This window comes from Carcharhinus amblyrhynchos, chromosome 6, assembly GCF_965287045.1.
Source record: "Carcharhinus amblyrhynchos chromosome 6, sCarAmb.v2.hapA, whole genome shotgun sequence".
Lineage (NCBI taxonomy): Eukaryota > Metazoa > Chordata > Chondrichthyes > Carcharhiniformes > Carcharhinidae > Carcharhinus > Carcharhinus amblyrhynchos.
This window is the reverse complement of record NC_137329.1, coordinates 62523682-62544982: the sequence shown is the minus strand read 5'-3', so window position 1 is coordinate 62544982 and position 21301 is coordinate 62523682. Positions and strand designations below refer to the sequence as shown.

General features: G+C 44.4%; 2 protein-coding genes across 2 annotated transcripts in view; one reads left to right on the top strand and one right to left on the bottom strand.

Moving 5' to 3' along the window:
- Positions 1-5234: 5234 nt before the first annotated feature.
- Positions 5235-10015, top strand: LOC145344479 (CD59 glycoprotein-like). Its single transcript, XM_080191630.1, has 4 exons — positions 5235-5385; positions 6037-6116; positions 7720-7824; positions 9120-10015. The coding sequence occupies exons 2-4, from the start codon at positions 6050-6052 to the stop codon at positions 9332-9334; spliced, it is 387 nt and encodes a 128-aa protein (XP_080047756.1). The 5' UTR covers positions 5235-5385; positions 6037-6049; the 3' UTR covers positions 9335-10015.
- Positions 10016-14672: 4657 nt separating this feature from the next.
- The window catches only part of nup160 (nucleoporin 160), an 86520-nt gene continuing 79891 nt past the window's right edge, over positions 14673-21301 (bottom strand). Inside the window, exons 33-36 of the mRNA XM_080190540.1 lie at positions 16719-16860; positions 16400-16525; positions 15412-15516; positions 14673-15114 (exon numbers count right to left, since the gene is read on the bottom strand). Coding sequence (XP_080046666.1) covers positions 14998-15114; positions 15412-15516; positions 16400-16525; positions 16719-16860 — 490 coding nt within the window. The 3' untranslated portion in view covers positions 14673-14997. The remainder of the gene's footprint in view (positions 15115-15411; positions 15517-16399; positions 16526-16718; positions 16861-21301) is intronic.

The window sequence follows — 21301 nt, the reverse complement described above, 5'->3', positions numbered from 1 at the left end:
AGTTTGAAAAACAACCCTCTATAACGACCCTCTGTATTCTGTCAAGAAGCCAATTTTGTATCCAGTGTTTTCTCCTTCAAAACAATATGAAATATTGCAAACTCGATCTTCTTTGGGTGGATCTAGACAAATTTTACTGGCTACATCTACGTTGTATTTACACTTACTGGCTCTTAAATCCACTCCATGACCATTCTTATATTCAATACACACTATTTCTTGGGCCTCTAAATATACTCCATTCAAATTAAGACAGGGGGCTGGATTGGCTGTATTAAAAACAGGTACATATCTATTCATGTGTTCTGGTACAAGATCTATTTCTATCACATTCCTTAATAAAACCTGTCACTGTTGCCTGGTGCTCCCTAAAAGACTGAGTAAGCTGATCCCACACAACCAAATCTGCCCATAACAATGGTAGTGGATGTAAGAGTATCCTCTGTTCTGCATGCATAGGAATGTGGGTGCACACCCAACATTTAGATATGACATTCAGTGATGGGGCTTAATTGTTGGTTGCCAATCTTCTCTCTTTTCCCAATTACTGATATCTTGCTTATCTTGGCGCGCAGGGTCCCGTAATTATAAACAGATTGGCCAAAAGACCTTACAATTAGTAACATGATAACTTAATTATTCACATATTAGTCTTACGCTTAATCTAATTTCAATACCATGATTTTAGCCAATTTAATAATTTTGCCTGTCAGTCCAATTAACTCTTTCATCAGTACTGTGGCTGCTAAGCCTTTTGATTCTGTGTTCCACAAGATTATTCACTAACTTGAACATTCTTAGCATTGGTGGCTTGCCACTAATGTGTGCAGTGTCTCCATTTGGGAGCATATTTGTCATCAATTAGGTCTCTCCTGCCACAACTACACTGAAGGGCTTTTCCTTTTCTTGTCTGTCATTAGCTGTACCATTACTTTGCCTCCAGGTGTAGGAATTTAGGAATGTTCCTCTCTGCCAATTTAATCCAATCCTAGTGTTGTTGCTGAGTAATTACCCACTTCTTGAGAGAATGCAAATTACCACGTCCCTCAAACACTGAAATACCGGCTCTATTCCAGTGTCTAGCTCCCCACCTCCATTATCACATCTTCTGGTAGGTGCATTGCCCAACCAGTCATCAATTTAAAAGGAGTTACACCTGTCTCTTGAGATAGAGTGGCACTCTGTCATGGCAATATTGCAGGCAAGGTGTATATCCAATTCTTTCCTTCATCCAGAATGGCTTTACCTAAGTTACTTTTCAGTGTTCTGTTCATACATTCTACCATTCCTGAACACTGCAGGTGATAGAGTGGTTATAATCCTCACACTGTGGTAATAGTATCTCTGTCATTGCAGTGATTATAATCCTCATACTGTGGTAATAGTATCACTGTCATTGCAGTAATTATAATTCTTACACTGTGGTAATAGTGTCTCTGTCACTGCAGTGATTATAATTCTCACACTGAGCTAATACTGTCTCTGTCACTGTGATGATTATAGTCCACAACTTGTGCTAATAGTGTCTCTGTCACTGATGTGATTATTATCCAAACACAGAGACAATATTAGTACAGTATAAGGATTATAATCACCACAGTCACAGAGACACTATTTCTGCAGTGTGAAGATAATAATCACTGCAATGACAGCGACAGTATTACAGCAGAGTGAGGATTATAATCACCACAGTGACAGAGACACTATTTCCGCAGTGTGAGGATTATAATCACCGCAGTGACGGAGACACTATTACCATGGTGTGAGGGTATTAGACACCGCAGTGACAGAGACACTATTACCACAGTGTGAGGATTATAACGACTGCAGTTACAGAGACACTATTACCGCAGTGTGAGGATTCTACTCACCGCAGTGACAGAGACACTATTAGCGCAGTGTGAGGACTATAACGACTGCAGTTACAGAAACACTATTACCACTGCGTGAGGATCATAAAGACAGCAGTTACAGAGACACTATTACCGCAGTATAAAAATGATAATGACCGCAGTTACAGAGACACTATTACTGCAGTGTGAGGATTTTAATCACTGCAGCGACAGAGACACAATTACAGCAGTGTGAGAATCATAATCGCCACTGTGACAGAGACACTATTATCGCAGTGTGAGGATTATAACAACCGCAGTGACAGAGACACTATTATGGCAGTGTGAGAATTATAACGACTGCAGTTAACGAGACACTATTACTGCAGTGTGAGGATTTTAATCACTGCAGTGACAGAGACACTATTGCCACTCTATGAGGATTATAATCACCATGGTGACAGAGACACTATTACCGCAGTTTGAGGATTTTAATCATTGCAGTGACAGAGACACTATTACCACAGTGTAAGGATTATAATCACCATGGTGACAGAGACACTATTACTGCAGAGTGAGGATTATAATCACAGCAATGGCAGGGACACTGTTAGCACAGGGTGTGGACTATAATCACTGCAGTGGCAGAGACAGCATTAGCTCTGTGTGAGAATTGTAATCATTACAGTGACAGAGACACTATTACCGCAGTGTGTGGATTATAATCACCGCAGTGACAGAGACACAATTACGGCAGTGTGAGAATCATAATCGCCACTGTGACAGAGACACAATTACAGCAGTGTGAGGATTATAATTACCGCAGTGACAGAGACACTCTTACAGCAGTGTGAGGATTATAACGACCGCAGTTACACAGACACTATTACCGCAGTGTGAGAATTATAATCACCACCGTGACTAAGACACAATTACCACACTGAGAATTATAATTGCTGCAGTGACAAAGACACTATTACCACAGTGTGAGAACTATAATCACTGCAGAGACAGAGATACTATTACCACAGTGTAAGGATTATAATCACTGCACTGACAGAGACATTATTAGCGCAGTGTAAGGATTATAATCACCACAGTGACACTCTATTACGGCAGTGTGAGGATTATTATCACCGCAGTGACAGAGATACAATTGACGCAGTGTGAGAATTATAATCATCGTAGCGATGGAGACATTATAACCACAGTGTGAGCGTGTTAGACACTGCAGTGACAGGGACACTATTACCGCAGAGTGAAGATTATAACGACTGCAGTTACAGAGACACTATTACCGCAGTGTGAGAGTTATAACAACCACAGCTACAGAGACACTATTAGCGCATTGTTAGGATTATAATCACTGCAATGACAGAGATAGTATTACGGCAGTGTGAGGATTATAATCACCACAGTGACAGACACTGTTCCCACAGAATGAGGATTATAATTACCACAGTGACAGAGGCACTGTTACCACAGAGTGAGGATTATAATCACCATAGTGACAGACACTGTTACCACAGAGTGAGGATTATAATTGCCACAGTGACAGAGACATTATTTCTGCAGTGTGAGGATTATTATCACCGCAGTGACAGAGACACAATTACTGCAGTGTGAGAATTATAACCACTGCAGTGACAGAGACACAATTACTGCAGTGTGAGAATTATAATCACTACAGTGACAGAGACATTATTACCACAGTGTGAGGGTATTAGACTCCACAGCGACACAGACACTATTAGCACAGTGTGAGGATTATAATGACTGCAGTTACAGAGACACTATTATGGCAGTGTGAGAATTATAATCACCGCAATGACAGAGACACTTTTACCACGGTGTGAAGATTATAACAACTGCAGTTACAGAGATACTATTACTGCAGTGTGAGAATTATAATCACCGCAGTGACAGAGACACTATTAGCGCAGTGTGAGGATTATAACGACTGCAGTTATGGAGGCACTATTACAGCAGTGTGAGAATTATATTCACCACAGTGACATTACCGCAGTGTGAGAATTATAATCACCGCAGTGACAGAGACACTATTACCGCAGTGTGAGGATTATAACGACTGCAGTTACGGAGACACTATTACAGCAGTGTGAGAATTATATTCACCACAGTGACATTACCGCAGTGTGAGAATTATAATCACTGTAGTGACAGAGACACTATTACCGCGGTATGAGGATTATAACGACTGCAGTTACAGAGACACTATTACAGCAGTGTGAGGATTATAACGACTGCAGTTACAGAGACACTATTACCACAGTGTGAGAATTATAACAACCGCAGTGACAGAGACACTATTACAGCAGTGTGAGAATTATAATGACTGCAATTAACGAGACACTATTACTGCAGTGTGAGGATTTTAATCACTGCAGTGACAGAGACACTATTGCCACTGTATGAGGATTATAATCACCATGGTGACAGAGACACTATTACCGCGATGTGAGGATTATAATCACCACAGTGACAGAGACACTATCACTGCAGTGTGAGGATTATAATGATCGCAGTTACAGAGACAGTATTACCACAGTGTGAAAATTATAATCACTGCAATGACTGAGACACCATTACCGCAGTGTGAGGATTATATTCACCACAGTGACAGAGACACTATTATCACAATGTGAGAAGTACAATCACCCCAACAACAGACACTATTACTGCAGAGTGAGAATTAGAATCACTGCAGTGAGAGAGACACTGATATTATTACCACAGTGAGGATTATAATCACTGCAGTGAAAGAAACACCGTTACCAGGTGAGGATTTTGATCACCTCAGTGACAGAGATACTATTACTGCAGTGTGAGAACGGTAATCATTGCAATGATAAAGACGCTATTACCGCACTGTGAGAATTATAATCACTGTAGTGACAGAGACACTATTACCGCAGAGCGAGGATTACAATCACTGTAGTGACAGAGACACTATTACCGCAGAGCGAGGATTATAATCACTGTAGTGACAGAGACACTATTACCGCAGAGCGAGGATTATAATCACTGTACTGACAGAGACACTGTTAAGGGAGAGCGAGGATTATAATCACGGCCGTGACAGAGACACTATTACCACAGTTCGTTGACTTCAATCGCCGCAGCGACACAGACAGAATTACCGCAATGTGTGGTTTTTAGTCATCGCACTGACAGAAACATTATTACCACAGTGTGAGAATTATAATCACAGCGCTGATGGACACGGTTTCCGCAGAGTGAGGATTAATATCAGCGCCGCTAGGCGGAGCTCTCTGCCGGTATCTTGAATTATTTCTTTCATCCTTCCCGCTCAGAACGTGCGCAATGTCGGATTTGGAGAGGAGCATGCGCAGTTAGAATCCGCTATCGAGCGTGTCGGATAGCGGACCGAGGATACGCAGCGGACATTGTTGCTGATTGTGCGCAGTGCGCATCCGGGACTGAGGATGCGCAGTGCGGATCCAAGGATTGGGATGTATTTCGCTTCCAGGGACAGAGTGAAGTTGTATCGTTTCTGAGCTGAGAATCGGAGGTGAGACTGAGAGGGAATGGGAGAGACTGAGACTGAGAGAGAGAGAATGGGAGCGGGAGTGAGGGGGGAGAAACGGGAGAGAGGGGGAGCGGTGGGTGCAGGCGAATGAGGAAGTACTGACGGATGGGGGTACGGGAGAATGGGGCAGGGGGGAGGCCGGGGCCCAGGGCTGGCGGATAGATGTGAGGGGGTGGGGGAGAACAGGCAGAGATGGGGGGGAGGCTGGATCGCGAGAATACTGTATCAGTGGGGAGCATATACATCAGGAGAGTGTATACCAGGAGGGTGGTGCAGCACTGGGGAGAGTACTTCTGGAGTAGGAATTTCTTCCCTGAGGATTGTGAGTGCTTGGAGTTCTTTACCCCAGAGAGCATGGAGTCTGGGTCAGGCAATGTATTCAAGGTTGATTTAGACAGCTTTCTGATCGATGCGTAAGAGTTATGGGGGCAGGCACGAAGGTGGATTTAAGGTTACATCAGGGCAGCCATGATCTTATTGAATGGGGGAGCAGGCTCGATAGACCAAGTGGCCTATGTTGCTATTAGGGAGCCATTCCCTTTGGATGGGTCTTTCTAATTCTGAGAAGGAATAGTGGGAGTGCCAGCCTCCAGCACAGATCACACTGGCTAATGGTGGTGTCTTCTGCTTCAGGTGTGAAGGCTGTATGTGTGCTGAGACCATGGAAAATATCTTACTGAGGAGTTTGCTTGTCCTGTCTCTCTGTTCAGTGGGTAAGTATAGTTTACGCTTTGAGGGAGTTCCATGTAGCAAGTGTAACCAATGGAATTTTATAATAGGCAGGGTTATACATGGGAGGGAGAAGATCCTCTGCCAGGAGGGAGGCGTATGTTGTTATAATCCAGGTTGGAAACTCCAAGGCGTTTTATGGAATTGGCCTATATCATAAGTTTTGCACTTTGAATTTTGGCAGGGGTAAGCATAAGAGATTTCAACTCCATGTACGATTCAAATGACACATGAGCTTTTATCAAACAAAGTTTATTTAAGAACAAAATTAACATAAAATTAGCAATAAATTTTACCAATAACAAACAAGAAAAAAAAACCATGATATTGTGTCAACCTTAACAGCTACAAATATTGTTCCAACACGAGCACCCTTACAGACATACCCTCAAACCAAGTTTAGCACACAAAATATAAATGCTCACGTGAGGTTGGATTCTCTTGCTCTGCAACACCTGCCATGAATTAGTCCTTTGGATGGAGAATTGAAACTCTAACTTCCCAGCCTTGGAGTTTCCAGTACCTCAAGGTAGATCCACTGCTTGCTTCTAGCAAACCACCAACACCAAAGTTTTCACTCCAGAAAGGTAAGAGAAGCGGCTTCCAACTGGCCAGCAGAATTTCTAATAGCAGGGAGAGACACAAATACTGCTCTTCAGTCTGGAGTCCAGCAGCTTCTAACTAGCCAGCAATCAAAGCTGAAAGTAAAAGATCCTGTGAAAGAAAAAAAACTGTCCCACCTTGCCTGTCAATCATTCTTCCCCCAACAATTCAAAAGGGTTGTAAAACAGGAGAGTGCGTTAAGCCCAAATTAAAAATAGACGAAAAGCCTATTAAAAGACTCTAACAACAATAAAATAACAGCTAGTCGGACATGTCGGCAACAAGCACAAACTCCCCAATTAAAAGAACTGCAGGGAAACAAGATTGAAATACATTTCTTAAAGACACAGTAGTGTCACAATATGGGGAGGGTACAGATCCTCTCTCCAGGGGGGTGTATATGGGAAGGATGCAGAGCCTGTCCCCAGGGGGTGTATATATGGGGGGGCATAGACCCTCTCTCCAGGGGATCTATATGGGGAAGGTACAGACCCTGTGGGTCAGTCATGTTCACACTCACTGAATGTGCTGCATTCCAGGTTAGTCTTATTTGACTGCAGTCTGCTGGAGTCCTGTTAAGTTTACAATGTGTGCTCATGCTTTCTTCAAACCAGCCTCCCATCCACTTAGTCTGTCTACACTTCCCGTTGCCTCGGCAAAGCAGCCAGCATAATTAAGAACTCCAGACATTCTCTCTTCCACCTCCTTCCTCAGGAAAAAGATACAAAAGTCTGAGGTCACGTACCAGCCAACTCGGGAACAGCTTCTTCCCTGCTGCTGTCAGACTTTTGAATGGACTTACCTCATATTAAGTTGATCTTTCTTTATACCCTAGCTATCTATGATTGTGACACTACATTCTGCACACTCATGTTTGGTTCTCGATTTCTGATGTGCTTTGTCTGTATAGTGCGCAAGAAACAATACTTTTCACTGTGTACTAATAAATGTGATATCAAATCAAATTCCTCTGGCTGTCTGTAGGTTCTGCTCTTTCCTGCTTTGAATGCACCAGTGACAATGATGCGATTTGCCCCAGGAAGGAATGTCCAGCAAACTATGATGCCTGCCTTAATGTTACCTTCGTGGGTATGTATTGCTGGGTTTTATCTATTCTGTTGTTCTGGATCTCTGTGCGTCATGTTTGATTAAATTCTTTGCTGACGTGACTATCATTTGAATTCTGTATTGTATTCATCTTCCTTCGAATTGGACTACTCGCATTAATGCGAGGCCTTGTTACTAACATGTAGTTCCTGCTAATCTTGGCATCACTAGATTTCATAAGAGTATCATAGAAACCCTACAGTGCAGAAAGAGGCCATTTGGCCCATTGAGTCTGCACCGACCACAATTCCACCAGCCCTACCCCCTTATCCCTACATATTTACCTGCTAATCCCTCTAACCTATGCATTTCAGGACACTAAGAGTAATTTTAACACGGCCAATCGACCTAACCCACACATCTTTGGACTGTGGGAGGAAACCGGAGCAAACCCACGCAGACACAAGGAGAATGTGCAAACTCCACACGATAGTGATCCAAGCCAGGAATCGAACCCAGATCCCTGGAGCTGTGAAGCAGTAGTGCTAACCAATGTACTACTGTGCTGCCTGTATTTCCTATAATGTTTTACAGCAAAATTTCATCTTCGTGTTCAGGATGTGTGGATTCAGGAATACTAAAGGATTAATCAGATTGCAAAGCACCTGCCACAGCCATGGGAACTCCCCAACTCCATGGCCCCGGACATGGCACCCTCCACCTGCTCCACCCACTGGGCCCCAAACAGAGATAAATGAAAGGGAAGGGCAAATTTCTGAGAAGTGTTGAATCAACCAGACAGTAATTAGTGAAGGATAATAACTAGCTGAATATTAACTGGGCTAGAAACAATGTAAAATGCATCGAACATACAGTATCCTTGAAATACTGGAAACTAGATTCCAGCATGCGCAATAATTCACTTTTATGCTGTCCTTGGTCTGAAATATCCAACCTGTTTGTGTTGAACTGGCCTCAGGCTCGGTATCCTGGTCTTCCTGCTGCTGCTGGTGTCACTGTGCACTGAATCTTCCACAGGCTGCAGCCCCCAGTCACACTGCACCTCTCTCTCTTCTGAACCCAGCTTCCATGACTCCTCAGCCCTTGTAAGCCTGCAGCTCCTGAACTTTGCCACAGTGACCCCTGGCCCCTGTGACCCCTCTCTCCGCTGAGTCTAGCCTCTCTGCTTTCTGTCCCGTCCCTGTGTAGCCAAGCTCTAAGTCCGTTGCCTCTCTACCTCTCACTAAGTCTGGTGGATGCAGACCTCCCTCTCCTATTACCCATTTGTTGACTGGTTCATTGAGAAATTTGCTAATTGATTTCCATTTTGCTTTCAGCAAGCAAACAGGTGGTCCGCCGCTGCTGGATGGATCAGCGTTGTCATGCCAGGACCGTGAATGCAGAGTTCAGTAAAGGCTTGGACATCGCCTTCATCTGCTGTAACTGGGACCTTTGCAACTCTAAGCAAAGTGGCACTGCTGGAACAGATTTAAACCTCTTCCTACTGAGCCTCCTGGCTGCTTCTGTTGTCCTGCACCTTCCTTGGTTCTAAAACCGCAAGAGGGTGTGACCTCCCACCAAGCTTATAAACTCTCCTGACAAAGCAGTGTTGCTGAGGGCCGCGGACACAGTCTAATGCCTCCATAATGAGTGTTCTCACTGCACCAGGTTGTATTTGTTCAAAGTTCCCATAATGTTCATGAAACTGCTATTCTAAATCAGTAAATCGCCTTCCCTGAATTCTCCAGCTGATTCTCTAACTGATAAACTAACCCATAAAGCGGAGGTCACTGTCCCCTCTCTTGAGAATGGGATTGCTGGAGACGTGCTTTCCTGCATTAGTGCAGTTTGAATCGGTCACTTCCAGCTCCAAGAACAACTATGTTGCTGTTTAAAACATTCTTTCAGAATGGAAACCTAACGTGTAACTGTTGCTAGTCTTGGCGATTGTTGTAACATGGCACCCATACAGCCCAGGAAGCCTTGTGGCAATGGTTAATGTCAAACATTCATTTGACCTCACCCTGTGCACTAAACATGACTGTGCTAGCTACCAGCTGGAGCAGACAAAATTAAGGCAGGTTGTCTTTAAGAGTGAATTCTGAACCAAAGCTAACCCTAACTAACCAGTATTACTGGAGTGAAGTTGTATAGTGAATGAAGCAGCTGGCTAATGCTTTTGTACTTTGCATTTTGCTATTTATTTTGATTGTTAAATAAAGCCTTTTTTGGGGGGAGGAGTCCAGTTTGTGATTCAGTGACTTGCGTTTAGCAGTGAGGATCACTAGCTTCCACACCTCCATAACTTACACTGTAAAGGCACTTGAGACAAGGGTGACTGGAAGGTCTATATGAGGAGCAGCTGTTCTGCTCCTCAGCTGTGGACAGAAACAACACCAACATATTTAATGCCTTTAACATAATAACAAAGATGTTTTGGGTCAGATGACTAAAAGTTTGGTCAAAGCAATAGGGCTTGAGAAGCATCTGAAAGGATGAAGAAAGTTAAATGAATGGGCAAAAAATAGATGGTATATAATGTGAAAAAATGTTTGGTTGTCCAATTTAGCAGGAAGAATAGAAAATTGAAATATTTTAATGTAGAGACTACAAATTGCTACAGTACAGAGGGATCTTGGTGTTTATGTATGTAATTCACAAAAAGTGAGCATTCAGATATGGCAATTATGAAAGTAAATGGAATGTTGGCCTTTATTCCACAGGGAGTGAAGTATAAAATTAGGGAGGACTTGCTTCAACTGTACAGGGTCTTGGAGAGAAAACATCTGGATTAATATGTAGGTTTTCATTGCCTTACTAAAAGACATGCTGAGAATTCTAGAGAAGGTTCCAATTCCATGGAATGAGGAATTTATCTTTTGAGGACAGGTCAAGCAGAATGTTTGATGGGACACTGCAGTAGCTTTACTCTGAATCTAACCCCATACTGGACCTGTCCTGGGAGTGGTTAATGAGACAGCGTAAAGGGAGCTTTGCTCTGAATTTTACTGCTGTAACTGTCCTGGGAGTATAGAGGAAGCTTTACTCCAGTGAATGAATCTACAGCTCATTGTGGAAAAGAATTAAAGAGGCTGTAATTAAGGAGAGAGTTCAGTACTATGTAGTAATGCATAGGAGGTTGGTGTATAGGCACTGGACCCTTTTCCATATAGTCTTGTGGTTGCTGCTGAAAGTGTGTGGAATTTTGATTGAGTTTGGTAATGTGAAACCTGAGTTAATACCCAGATGTGACATTCTTGCTGCATGACTATTAGCTAAACCATGAAGTCTATACTGTTATGAATTTGGATTAAAACCTATCCTTACTCATTGTGGACAAGGCACTCCCCATTTTACTACAGCACCAAACAAAACTGAAGCAATATTAATTTTCAAAAAGGAGCTGGATACTTAACAATTGCAGCGAAATGGAGGAAAAGTATAGGAGTGAGACTAATTGTAAAGCTCCAAGACACAGGTACAATGACCAAATGATACCTCTCTGCTGTATCATTCCGTAAGGCATTGTCCTATCATGTTCTAAGTAGGACAGGCAGATCTTCGTCAAAGCCATCTCAATCTTTGGGCTAATGCAGCATGAGATAGTGTCCAATTTTCTACTTCCTCACACCAGCTACTAAGAGTGGATTGTTTGGTTTGTACCTCCAATCTTCATAAATCACTGGATGTGTTGCTGCATGAAGTTCACTTTGGGCTGTCTTTAGTAAAATTGCAGCTTCTTTGCTATTGCAGTATGTCAGAGATTTTCTGGCTTACTGATACATTGGTATTTCCAGGGACAGTACAGTGAGCTGGTTTCAGTATTGGAGAAATGTAAAGAGCTGACTGAAGAATCAGTGCAGTTTGCACGAATGGAGTCTCTCTCCTCACCCTTCCTGTGACTGCAGAGCTGAGATCACAGTGAGCTTCTCAGTGAAGCCTCACTTTCATAATTGGACTGGGCACTAGAACCCCAAACCCAATACAAGACAGCTAGTGATTTGTGAGGAAACACCAACTGCTTCAAAGGGTAGTTGGTGTTTTCCTGATGAAATATTTCAGCTCCTGTGACAAGAACACATAGTTGTGGCTGTTATAGTGAGAGTTGTGAAGCTTCAACATTCTTGCAGATGAACTTAATAGGAACACCAAGTGGAACACTGGAGGTCAGTGAGCTTTTACAGTGGAGTTATGACAGTGAGACTAAAAGTTATGCTGATTATGTGTAGTCTGCACAGCCTTCTCATCATGTATTCTTTTGATATAGCACCAGAATGGTACCAGAAATGAGGAACTTCCAGGTCACATTAAGCCAATTTTGGATCCAGTGGCAGGAGGTACCGAATAATCAACGAAGGTTGTTTTTGTGATTGGAAACCTGTGTCCAGTGATATACTGCAGGATTCAGTACCTTTCTCAAGTAGGTGGTCAATAACCAGGAGGGTTTGAGGAAAACTTAATTGGCTTGCAGCTTTCAGAAGAGTTAAAAGAAAGGCTGGGTTGCAAGACAAGCAGAACTGTCTTGCAGAGGGCTAGTATAATCACGGTAGGTTGAATGGTTCCAGCCTGGAAGAGATCATTCTGATTTAAAAAGCCAAGTGTCATTGTCTACAGGAATAGTGCCAGAAGACTGGAGGATAGCAAATATGATCCCCTTGTCCAAAACAGGGAGTAGAGACAACCCTGGTAATTATAGATCAGTGAGCCTTGTGAAGGGATTATGATAGGATTTATGATCATCTAGAAAGGAATAATTTGATTAGGGATAGACAACACGGTTTTGTGAAGGGTAGATCGTGCCTCACGAATCTTATTGAGTTCTTTGAGGGTAAAGCAGTTGATGTGGTGTATATGAATTTCACTAAAGCGTTTGATAAGGTTCCCCATGGTAAGCTATTGCAGAAGATACAGAGGCATGGGATTGAGGGCAATTTAGCGGTTTGGATCAGAAATTGGCTAGCTGAAAGACAGAAGGTGGTGGTTGATGGGAAATGTTCATCCTGGAGTTTAGTTACTAGTGGTGTACTGCAGGGATCTGTTTTGGGGCCACTGCTGTTTGTCATTTTTATTAATGACCTGGATGAGGGCATAGAAGGATGGGTTAGTAAATTTGCAGATGACACTAAAGTCGGTGGATTTGTGGACAGTGCGGAAGGATGTTGCAGGTTACACAGAGACATAGATAAGCTGCAGAGGTGGCAGATGGAGTTTATTGCAGAAGAGTGTGAGGTGGTTCACTTTGGAAGGAGTAACAGGAATACAGAGTACTGGGCTAATGGTAAGTTACTTGGTAGTGTGGATGAGCAGAGAGATCTCGAGTCCATGTGCATAAATCCCTGAAAGTTGGCACCCAGGTTGATAGGGTTGTTAAGGTGGTGTATGGCGTGTTAGGTAGAGGGATTGAGTTTCAGAGCCATGAGGTCATGTTGCAGCTGTGCAAAACTCTGGTGTGGCAGCACTTGGAGTATTGCATACAGTTCTGGTCACGCGTTATAGCAAGGATGTGGAAGCATTGGTAAGGGTGCAGAGGAAATTTACCAGATGTTGCCTGGTATGGTGGGAAGGTCTTATGAGGAAAGGCTGAGGCACTTGAGGCAGTTTTTATTGGAAAGGTTAAGAGGTGACTTAATAGGGGCATATAAGATGATCAGAGGATTAGATAGGGTGGACAGTGAGAGCCTTAGCACGAGGGGACATAGCTTTAAGTTGAGGGGCAACAGATATAGGACAGATGTCAGAGGTAGGTTCTTTACTCAGAAAATATTAAGGGTGTGGGATGCCCTGTCTGCAACATTAGCAGACTCACCAACATTAGGGGCATTTAAATGATCATTGGATAAACATATGAATAATATTGGAATAGTATAGATTAGATGGGCTTTAGGTTGGTTTCACAGGTTGACGCAACATCAAGAGCCGAAGGACCTGTACCGCACCGTAATGTTCTAACTACTTTGTCCTTGTTACTGGTATATTCTTGAACAGGTAAGCTATCTGCCACAGTCGCTGAGCCTAGGAACTGTTCATGCCTGGCAGGGCTTGGTACTGGACAGCAATGACCAGGCAGTAAAGGGTCAGATTAAGTACTATCAGGGTAGCTGGGTGGAGAATCTCCACTATTAGTTCAATGATGAGAAATATTGACAGAAAAGCTGAGGAAGACCCTGACCATAAGCACAAATAGAACTCCTCTGAATGTGGTGCTCCTAGAACTCCTGGGTAGTAATTTGACAGAGCTGGTACAGGTATTAGCCTCTATTCCTACTTGCAAATGCCTCACAATCAGAAAAGTCTGTCCTTGGTACAGCTTTGCCAGATCAAACAGCAACAACACTCCAATTAACACAATTACAATTCCTTTATTAAGATTGGAAAAAAAATCTTCCAATAAATAAAAGCCTCAAAAAGGCAAACCTTTAGCATTCATATATAGTACAAAAAAGTCAAGTTATTAGCCCAGAACACTCCTGAACCACAGCCCTGCTCTGGTACCCTGCCCTTACAGGAGATCCCCCTCCCCTCCCCACCCCACATCCCTGCCACAGAGAGAGTAGGAGATTCCCCCTCCAAATAGTTACAGATGGAGAGCACGCAGAAGATTCTCCTCCCCAATTAGAGGGAGAGAGAGAACAGGAGATTCCCCTCCCCCCATTAGAGAGAGAGAGAGATTCCTTCCCCCTCCGCCTGAGTTAGAAACAAAGGACACGAGATTTCCCTCCCCGGTTAACACAAATAGCAGATCAAACCCCTGCCTCCCCAATTAGAGGAGATACTCACAGCCTCCGCCAGCCCCTCCCCCCACAGTCAGAGAGAGACAAATGTATACGCAGGAGATCCCACCCCCGTTACAGAGAGAGCAGGAGATTCCACCCACCCCCAGTTAGAGAGAGAGAGAGGGGGAGAGAGAGCGCGCGCGAGTACACGCAGGAGATTCTCTCCCCCACTCCGTTACAGTGACTGCAGGAGATTTCCCCCTCCACCCCCATAGTTACACAGGCAATGACAACTGGACTGCCCTAACCAAGCAGAACTTGATTCAGAAGTTGGACATTATAAAAACTGGTGTACGAAATGGGCACAAAGAATGTCCTTGCTTTGATTAAGAGTCTGTACAGGCACTCAAGGATATATAGGCAAGGCAGCAAGGATCACTGGACACTGGCATCACAAGACATCTTTCTGCATGGCACCTAGCCCTAGACTGAGGGACAACTCTTATAGACCAGCCCCATCTTCAAACTGCTGCTGCCTCCTGTAGCTGTTCATGTCTGAAGTTGCCTGATCCACCTGCTGGTGATAATCTGCCAATCTGCTGTGGAGCTTTTCACAGAGCTGAGAAAATAACAGAGAATCTATTATAGCCGAGTGCTTTCACATCAGATACATCAATAACACAGCAGAAAGCTCAGGGATTAATGTCTGAAGAGGCTGCAATTTCAAGTAGTTCTCATCAGGGGTGAGGGGCAGGCAGCACATACAGGAAATCAGAGGGCACTCCATTTCGTCCAGTTGTAAGAGAGCTTGTCTGTATTGTTTCACTGGAAGATTTGTCTCTCATCAATAGAGGCTCTGTCTTCCAAATGAAAAGGCAATTCTCAATGTCAAGCTGAGGATCCTGCTTACACTCACCCTCATGTTATTTACGTTGCTCTGGTTCTCTCCCAGTGCCTGCAGTAACTGATCAATGGCCGTGTAAGGAAGCCAAACAGGTGGAGCTGTGGCTGACAGTGACCTCTGCAACAAAGATTTCAGAACATTAAAGTTTGCTTCCCAGCTCCTGTGCAGCATCATGCAATAATTGATTTAAGAAGGGGACTGCTCCCCCTGTTGCATTTACTTTGGAAGAAAATGGTGAGCCATTTCTTGCAGTTTACTATAGAATTTCAAATTCTCGCACCGTCCCGACCCCAGTGCCCAGCTCGCACCGGCTGGACCATGGTCATGGCACCCGGCCTTGTCATGGAGCCTGGCTCGCACCAGCTGGACTGCGCCATGGCACCCAACTTGCACCGGCCCGGCTCGCACCAACTGGACTGCATCATGACACTCAGCCCCATCGTGGCATCCAACTTGCACTGGCCCAGCCCTGCTGTGCCCAGCTCACACCGGCTGAGTGGTGTCATGGCACCCAGCCCTGTAACAGAGCCTGGCTCACACCGGCCCGGCCCCGCCCCGCAGTGCTTGACTCGCACTGACCAGGACACGTCATGGCATCCGGCCCCATCACGGGCACCCGGCTCAAACTGTCCAGGCCATGTCATGGAGGTTGTAATGGCCGGGCCCCATCGCGGTGCTCAGCTCGCACTGGAATATACTTCCTGATGGGTTATTGGAAACAGAAGCAAGAGAAATTTTCAAATGGGAATTCAGTGAAAAAATGGAAAGGAGAAATCTGTAGGATAAAAAGGGCAAGGGAGCGGGAATAGATAGCTCTACAAGTGCCAACAACAGGCAAGATGGGCTGAATGGCCTCCTTCTGTACCATCTGAAGATTGCAATGGGTTTTCCTCTAGTTGTGTCAAAAAAAATTCCAGGATTCTATTGATCTGTGCATAATTACAATATGCAGTGTTCACTTCAAACTCCAGAAGAGGAAGTCACTGACCAATACCCTTACCTCAATGCCAAAATATTGATATCCTTTTCCCATTAATGCATCAATGTACTCCAGCACCAAGTCCGCTGCTTCCTCCAGAAGGTCATAATTCAAGTATAGCCTCAGGAGCCCAGCAACATCCATTTTCTGTTAAAGGGCAAAGCAGTTCAGTTTGCATGCAACTCTGACACCAGTGCAAAATATTGAACTGCATTTCACCAACTCGAGTAGGCAGCTTTAATAAAATGACTAGGGCTATTTCATTCACACCTCCCTCACCAGAATCATTTGCACTTATACCATTTGGGGCTTCCTTGAAATGAAAAAGTATCACCCTTGCCTTATAGCTATTAATAAGCCAGTTAGGAAGTGGCACTCCATGAGACAGTAGTTTATTAATAACACAGCGATGGTACTGGGAACTTTGAGACTGGTAGCGATCAAGGTAGGAAGACAGCAACCTCCAGGCTTCATCTGTGGCACTGAACAGGATAAACAGAAAGTTAAAAGGATTTGGCGAGAGATTCTCCTTTACACAAAGGCAAAAAACTTCAACTAGGTAAAGAATTAGCCGTGTGTATACACACACACACACACACACACACAAATAATAAACAGAAAACACTGGGAAAAACCCAGCAGGTTTGATTGTGGAAAGAGAAACAGAGTTAGTGTTTAAAGTCCAACATGATTCTTCTACAGAGCAATCAGCCAATCTGCCTGACCAGTTCAATTCCGATGTTATAGCACTGAGCTCACATTTATCAACTAAACCTCGGACTCCACATTATTCAAGTGGTTTGAAGATCCTGTAGAATTAAAAAGCAGGATATTCTCCAAGACTTGGCAACAAACCTCACTCAGTGTGGTAACTGAATATTAAGCACACAGATAAAAAGCTTACAATTTTGTGTGTAAACTTAAGTTTCTTCTTCGTACCTGCAGCTTATTTCAACTAGAAACTACCCCCTACCCTATTCCTATAAACTTATACATTTATCACCACTCCCCCGCCCCCTCCAACCTACACATCTTTGGACTGAGGCAGGAAACTGGAGCATCTGGAGAAAACCCAAGCAGACACAGGGAGAACGCGCAAACTCCACACAGACAGTTACCCATGGCTGGAATTGGACCCAGATCCCTGGCGATGTGAGGCAGCGGTGCTAACAACTGTGCTACCCGAGGAGGAGGGTCACCCTTCACAGAAAAGCTAAAGTACCAGCTCATCAAGAGAGATTTGACAAAGACAGTGAAACATAATAACAGATTCTTCCATGTAGTAGCTCGACAGCTAATCTAACAAAGAACCAGAGAGATTCCTGGGATATTCCTGGCAAATAGGGTACAGGTGAAGGCTGGGTTGAAGGCACTTTAGCTGAATGCACGAAGCATTCTGAATAAAGTGAATGAGCTGGTGGCGCAGATCAGCACAAATGGATATGATCTGGTGGCCATTACAGAGACGTGGCTGCAAGGTGACAGGGACTGGGAGCTGAATGTACAGGGGTATCAAGTGTTTAGGAAGGATAGCATCAGGGTGGTAGCAAGGGATGATATAGGAGCCAAAGAGCAGAAAGTGGAATCGTTGTGGGTGGAGATTAGGAACAGCAAAAGGAGGAAGACGCTGGTGGGTGTCGTCTAAAGGCCCCCAAATAATGATCTGGAGGTGGGGCGGGCTGTTAACGAGCAAATAAATGCGGCGTGCAGGAATGGAACGGCGATAATTATGGGGGATTTCAATCTACATATTGATTGGTCGACCCATGTTGGACGTGGTGGGCTTGAGGAAGAGTCCTTGGAATGCTGCCAGGATAGTTTCCTTGAACAGTGTGTGTTGGAGCCGACGAGGGACCGAGCTATCTTGGATCTGGTGTTATGTAATGAGGCAGGTAGAATTAGGGACCTTGTGGTGAAGGATCCTCTTGGGAAGAGTGATCATTGTATGGTGGAGTTTCTGATGCAGATGGAGGAGGAGAAAGTGGGTTCCCGGACATGTGTCCTTTGAACAGAGGGGAGTACGGTAGGATGAGAGAGGAATTGGCGAATGTTAATTGGGGGAGCGCATTGGAAGGTAGGTCTGCTGAGGAACAGTGGAGGATCTTTAAGGAGATCTTTCTTGGTGCTCAGCAGAAATTTATTCCGATGGTCAAAAAGGATCGTAGGAGGAGAGATAATCAGTTGTGGATAACGAAGGAGGTAAAGGAAAGTGTTAAATTAAAAGCGGATGAGTTTAGAGTAGCTAAGAGTAGTGGGCAAGAAGAGGATTGGGAGAGGTTTAAATATCAACAAAGAATGACAAAGAAGTTGATAAAGAAGGGTAGGATAAACCATGAAGCTGGGCTAGCACTTAATATAAAAAAGGAAGAGGCTGACTAGGGTGAACGTTGGACCCTTAGAAGATGAGAGGGGGGACTTAGTGGTAGGGGATGGGGAAATGGCTGAGGCCTTGAATAACTTTTTTGTTTCGGTCTTCACGGAGGAGGACGTGAATAATTTGCCAGATGTTAACGATGGAAAGATGGTAGGAGTGGAGGGCCTGAATGACATTATTGTTACTAGAGAGGCAGTGCTCGAAAGACTGGAGGGACTGATTGTGGACAAGTCCCCAGGACCGGATGGAATGCATCCAAGGGTTCTGAAAGAAATGGAGGAGGTGATAGTGGATGCCTTGGTGATTATTTTCCAAACCTCGCTGGATTCCGGGGAAGTGCCGGAAGATTGGAAAACGGCTAATGTTAAGCCGTTGTTTAAGAAGGGTGGCAGGCAAAAGGCAGGGAATTATAGGCTGGTTAGTTTAACGTCTGTTGTAGGTAAAATGTTAGAATCCGTGATCAAGGAGAAAATAGCGAGGCATCTTGAGGAGAATTGTTTGATAGAGCAGACGCAGCATGGTTTCGTTAAGGGGAAATCGTGTCTGACGAATTTATTGGAGTTCTATGAGCATGTGTCTAGGGCGGTAGATAGAGGCGAGCCGGTGGATATGGTGTTTCTTGATTTTCAGAAGGCGTTTGATAAGGTGCCGCACAAGAGGTCATTACAGAAGATCAGGGGGCATCGAGTTGGGGGTAGGGTGTTAGCGTGGATAGGGGATTGGCTGTCAAATAGGAGGCAGAGAGTGGGGGTCAATGGGTGCTATTCGGATTGGCGGTTGGTGCTGGGACCTCAGCTATTTACCATTTATATAGATGATCTGGAGGAGGGAACCGAGTGTATGGTGTCGAAATTTGCTGATGACACCAAGATTGGTGGAACGGCAAATTGTGCGGAGGGTGTGGAAAGTCTGCAGAAGGATCTAGATAGGCTGGGCGAATGGGCCAGGAACTGGCAAATGGAATTTAATGTTGGCAAGTGTGAAGTTGTCCACTTTGGTAGGAAGGACTATTACTTACATGGCGAAAAACTGCAGCATGCGACAGTGCAGAGGGACCTCGGGGTCCTTGTGCATGAGTCGCAAAAACCCAGCCTGCAGGTGCAGCAGGTGGTCAGGAAGGCGAATGGGATGCTGGCCTTCATAGCGAGGGGGATTGAATATAAAAGTAGGGAGGTCTTGCTGCAACTGTACAGGGCACTGGTGAGGCCACAGCTGGAGTACTGTGTGCAGTTTTGGTCGCCGCACTTGCGCAAGGATATTTTGGCCTTGGAGGGAGTGCAGAGGAGGTTTACTAGGCTGATTCCGGAGTTGAGGGGGTTCAACTATGAGGAGAGGCTGAATAAACTAGGCTTGTACTCGTTAGAGTTTAGAAGAATGAGGGGAGATCTCATTGAGACATATAAGATGATGAATGGGATGGATAGGATAGAGGTGGAGAGGCTCTTCCCGCTCAGAAAGGACTGTAGGACTAGAGGGCACAGCCTCAAGATAAAGGGGGGGCAGTTTAGAACAGAGTTGAGGAGGAACTTCTTCACTCAAAGGGTGGTGAATCTCTGGAATTCTCTGCCCGTTGAAGTGGTGGAGGCTGCCTCGCTAAATATGTTTAAGACGCGGGTTGGTAGGTTTTTGATAGGCAAGGGGATTAAGGGTTATGGGGAGAGGGTGGGAATGTGGAACTGAGCTGCGACAGATCAGCCATGATCTTATTGAATGGTGGGGCAGGCTCGAAGGGCTAGATGGCCTACTCCTGCTCCTATTTCTTATGTTCTTATGATATAGGTACAAGAAGCTGGGAGATTCTCAGGATAGAAACTACAAGCAGGAGTAGGCCATTCGGCCAATTGAGCCTGCTTTGGGCCATTAATCTTGATCATCAAATTCAATATCCTGATCCCCCCTTCATCCCTTTAGTCCCAAGAGCTATCCAATTTCTTCTTGAAAACAGACAACGTTTTGGCCTCAAGTACTTTGTCGTACTGAATTCCACACGTTCACCATCCTCTGGGTGAAGAAATTTCTCCTCATCTCAGTTCTAAAAGGTTTACCCCTTATCTTCAAATTATGACTCCTAGTTCTGGACTCCACCACTATTGGGAACATTCTTTCTGAATCTACCCTATCTAATCCTGTTAGAATTTTATAAGTTTTTGTGAGATACCCTCTCATTCTTCTAAACTCCTGTGAACATAATCCTAACTGACTTAGACCTGCCTTCCCAGGAATCAGACTGGTAAACCTTCGCTGTACTCTCTCTACACTAAGGGACATCCTTCCTTAGGAAACACCATTAAAACTGTACACATTACTCCAGGTGTGACCTCACCAACACCCTATATAACTGCAGCAAAATATCTCTATACTCAAATTCTCTTATAAAAGAAGGCCAATATACCAACTGCCACCTTCTCTGCTTGCTGTACCTGCATGCTTATTTTCAGCAACTCCAGATCTTGAGCGTCCACCTCTTTCAATTTACACTCATTCAAATAATAGTCTTCTTCCTACTATTGGTACCAAAGTGGATAACCTCACATTTATCCACATTATAC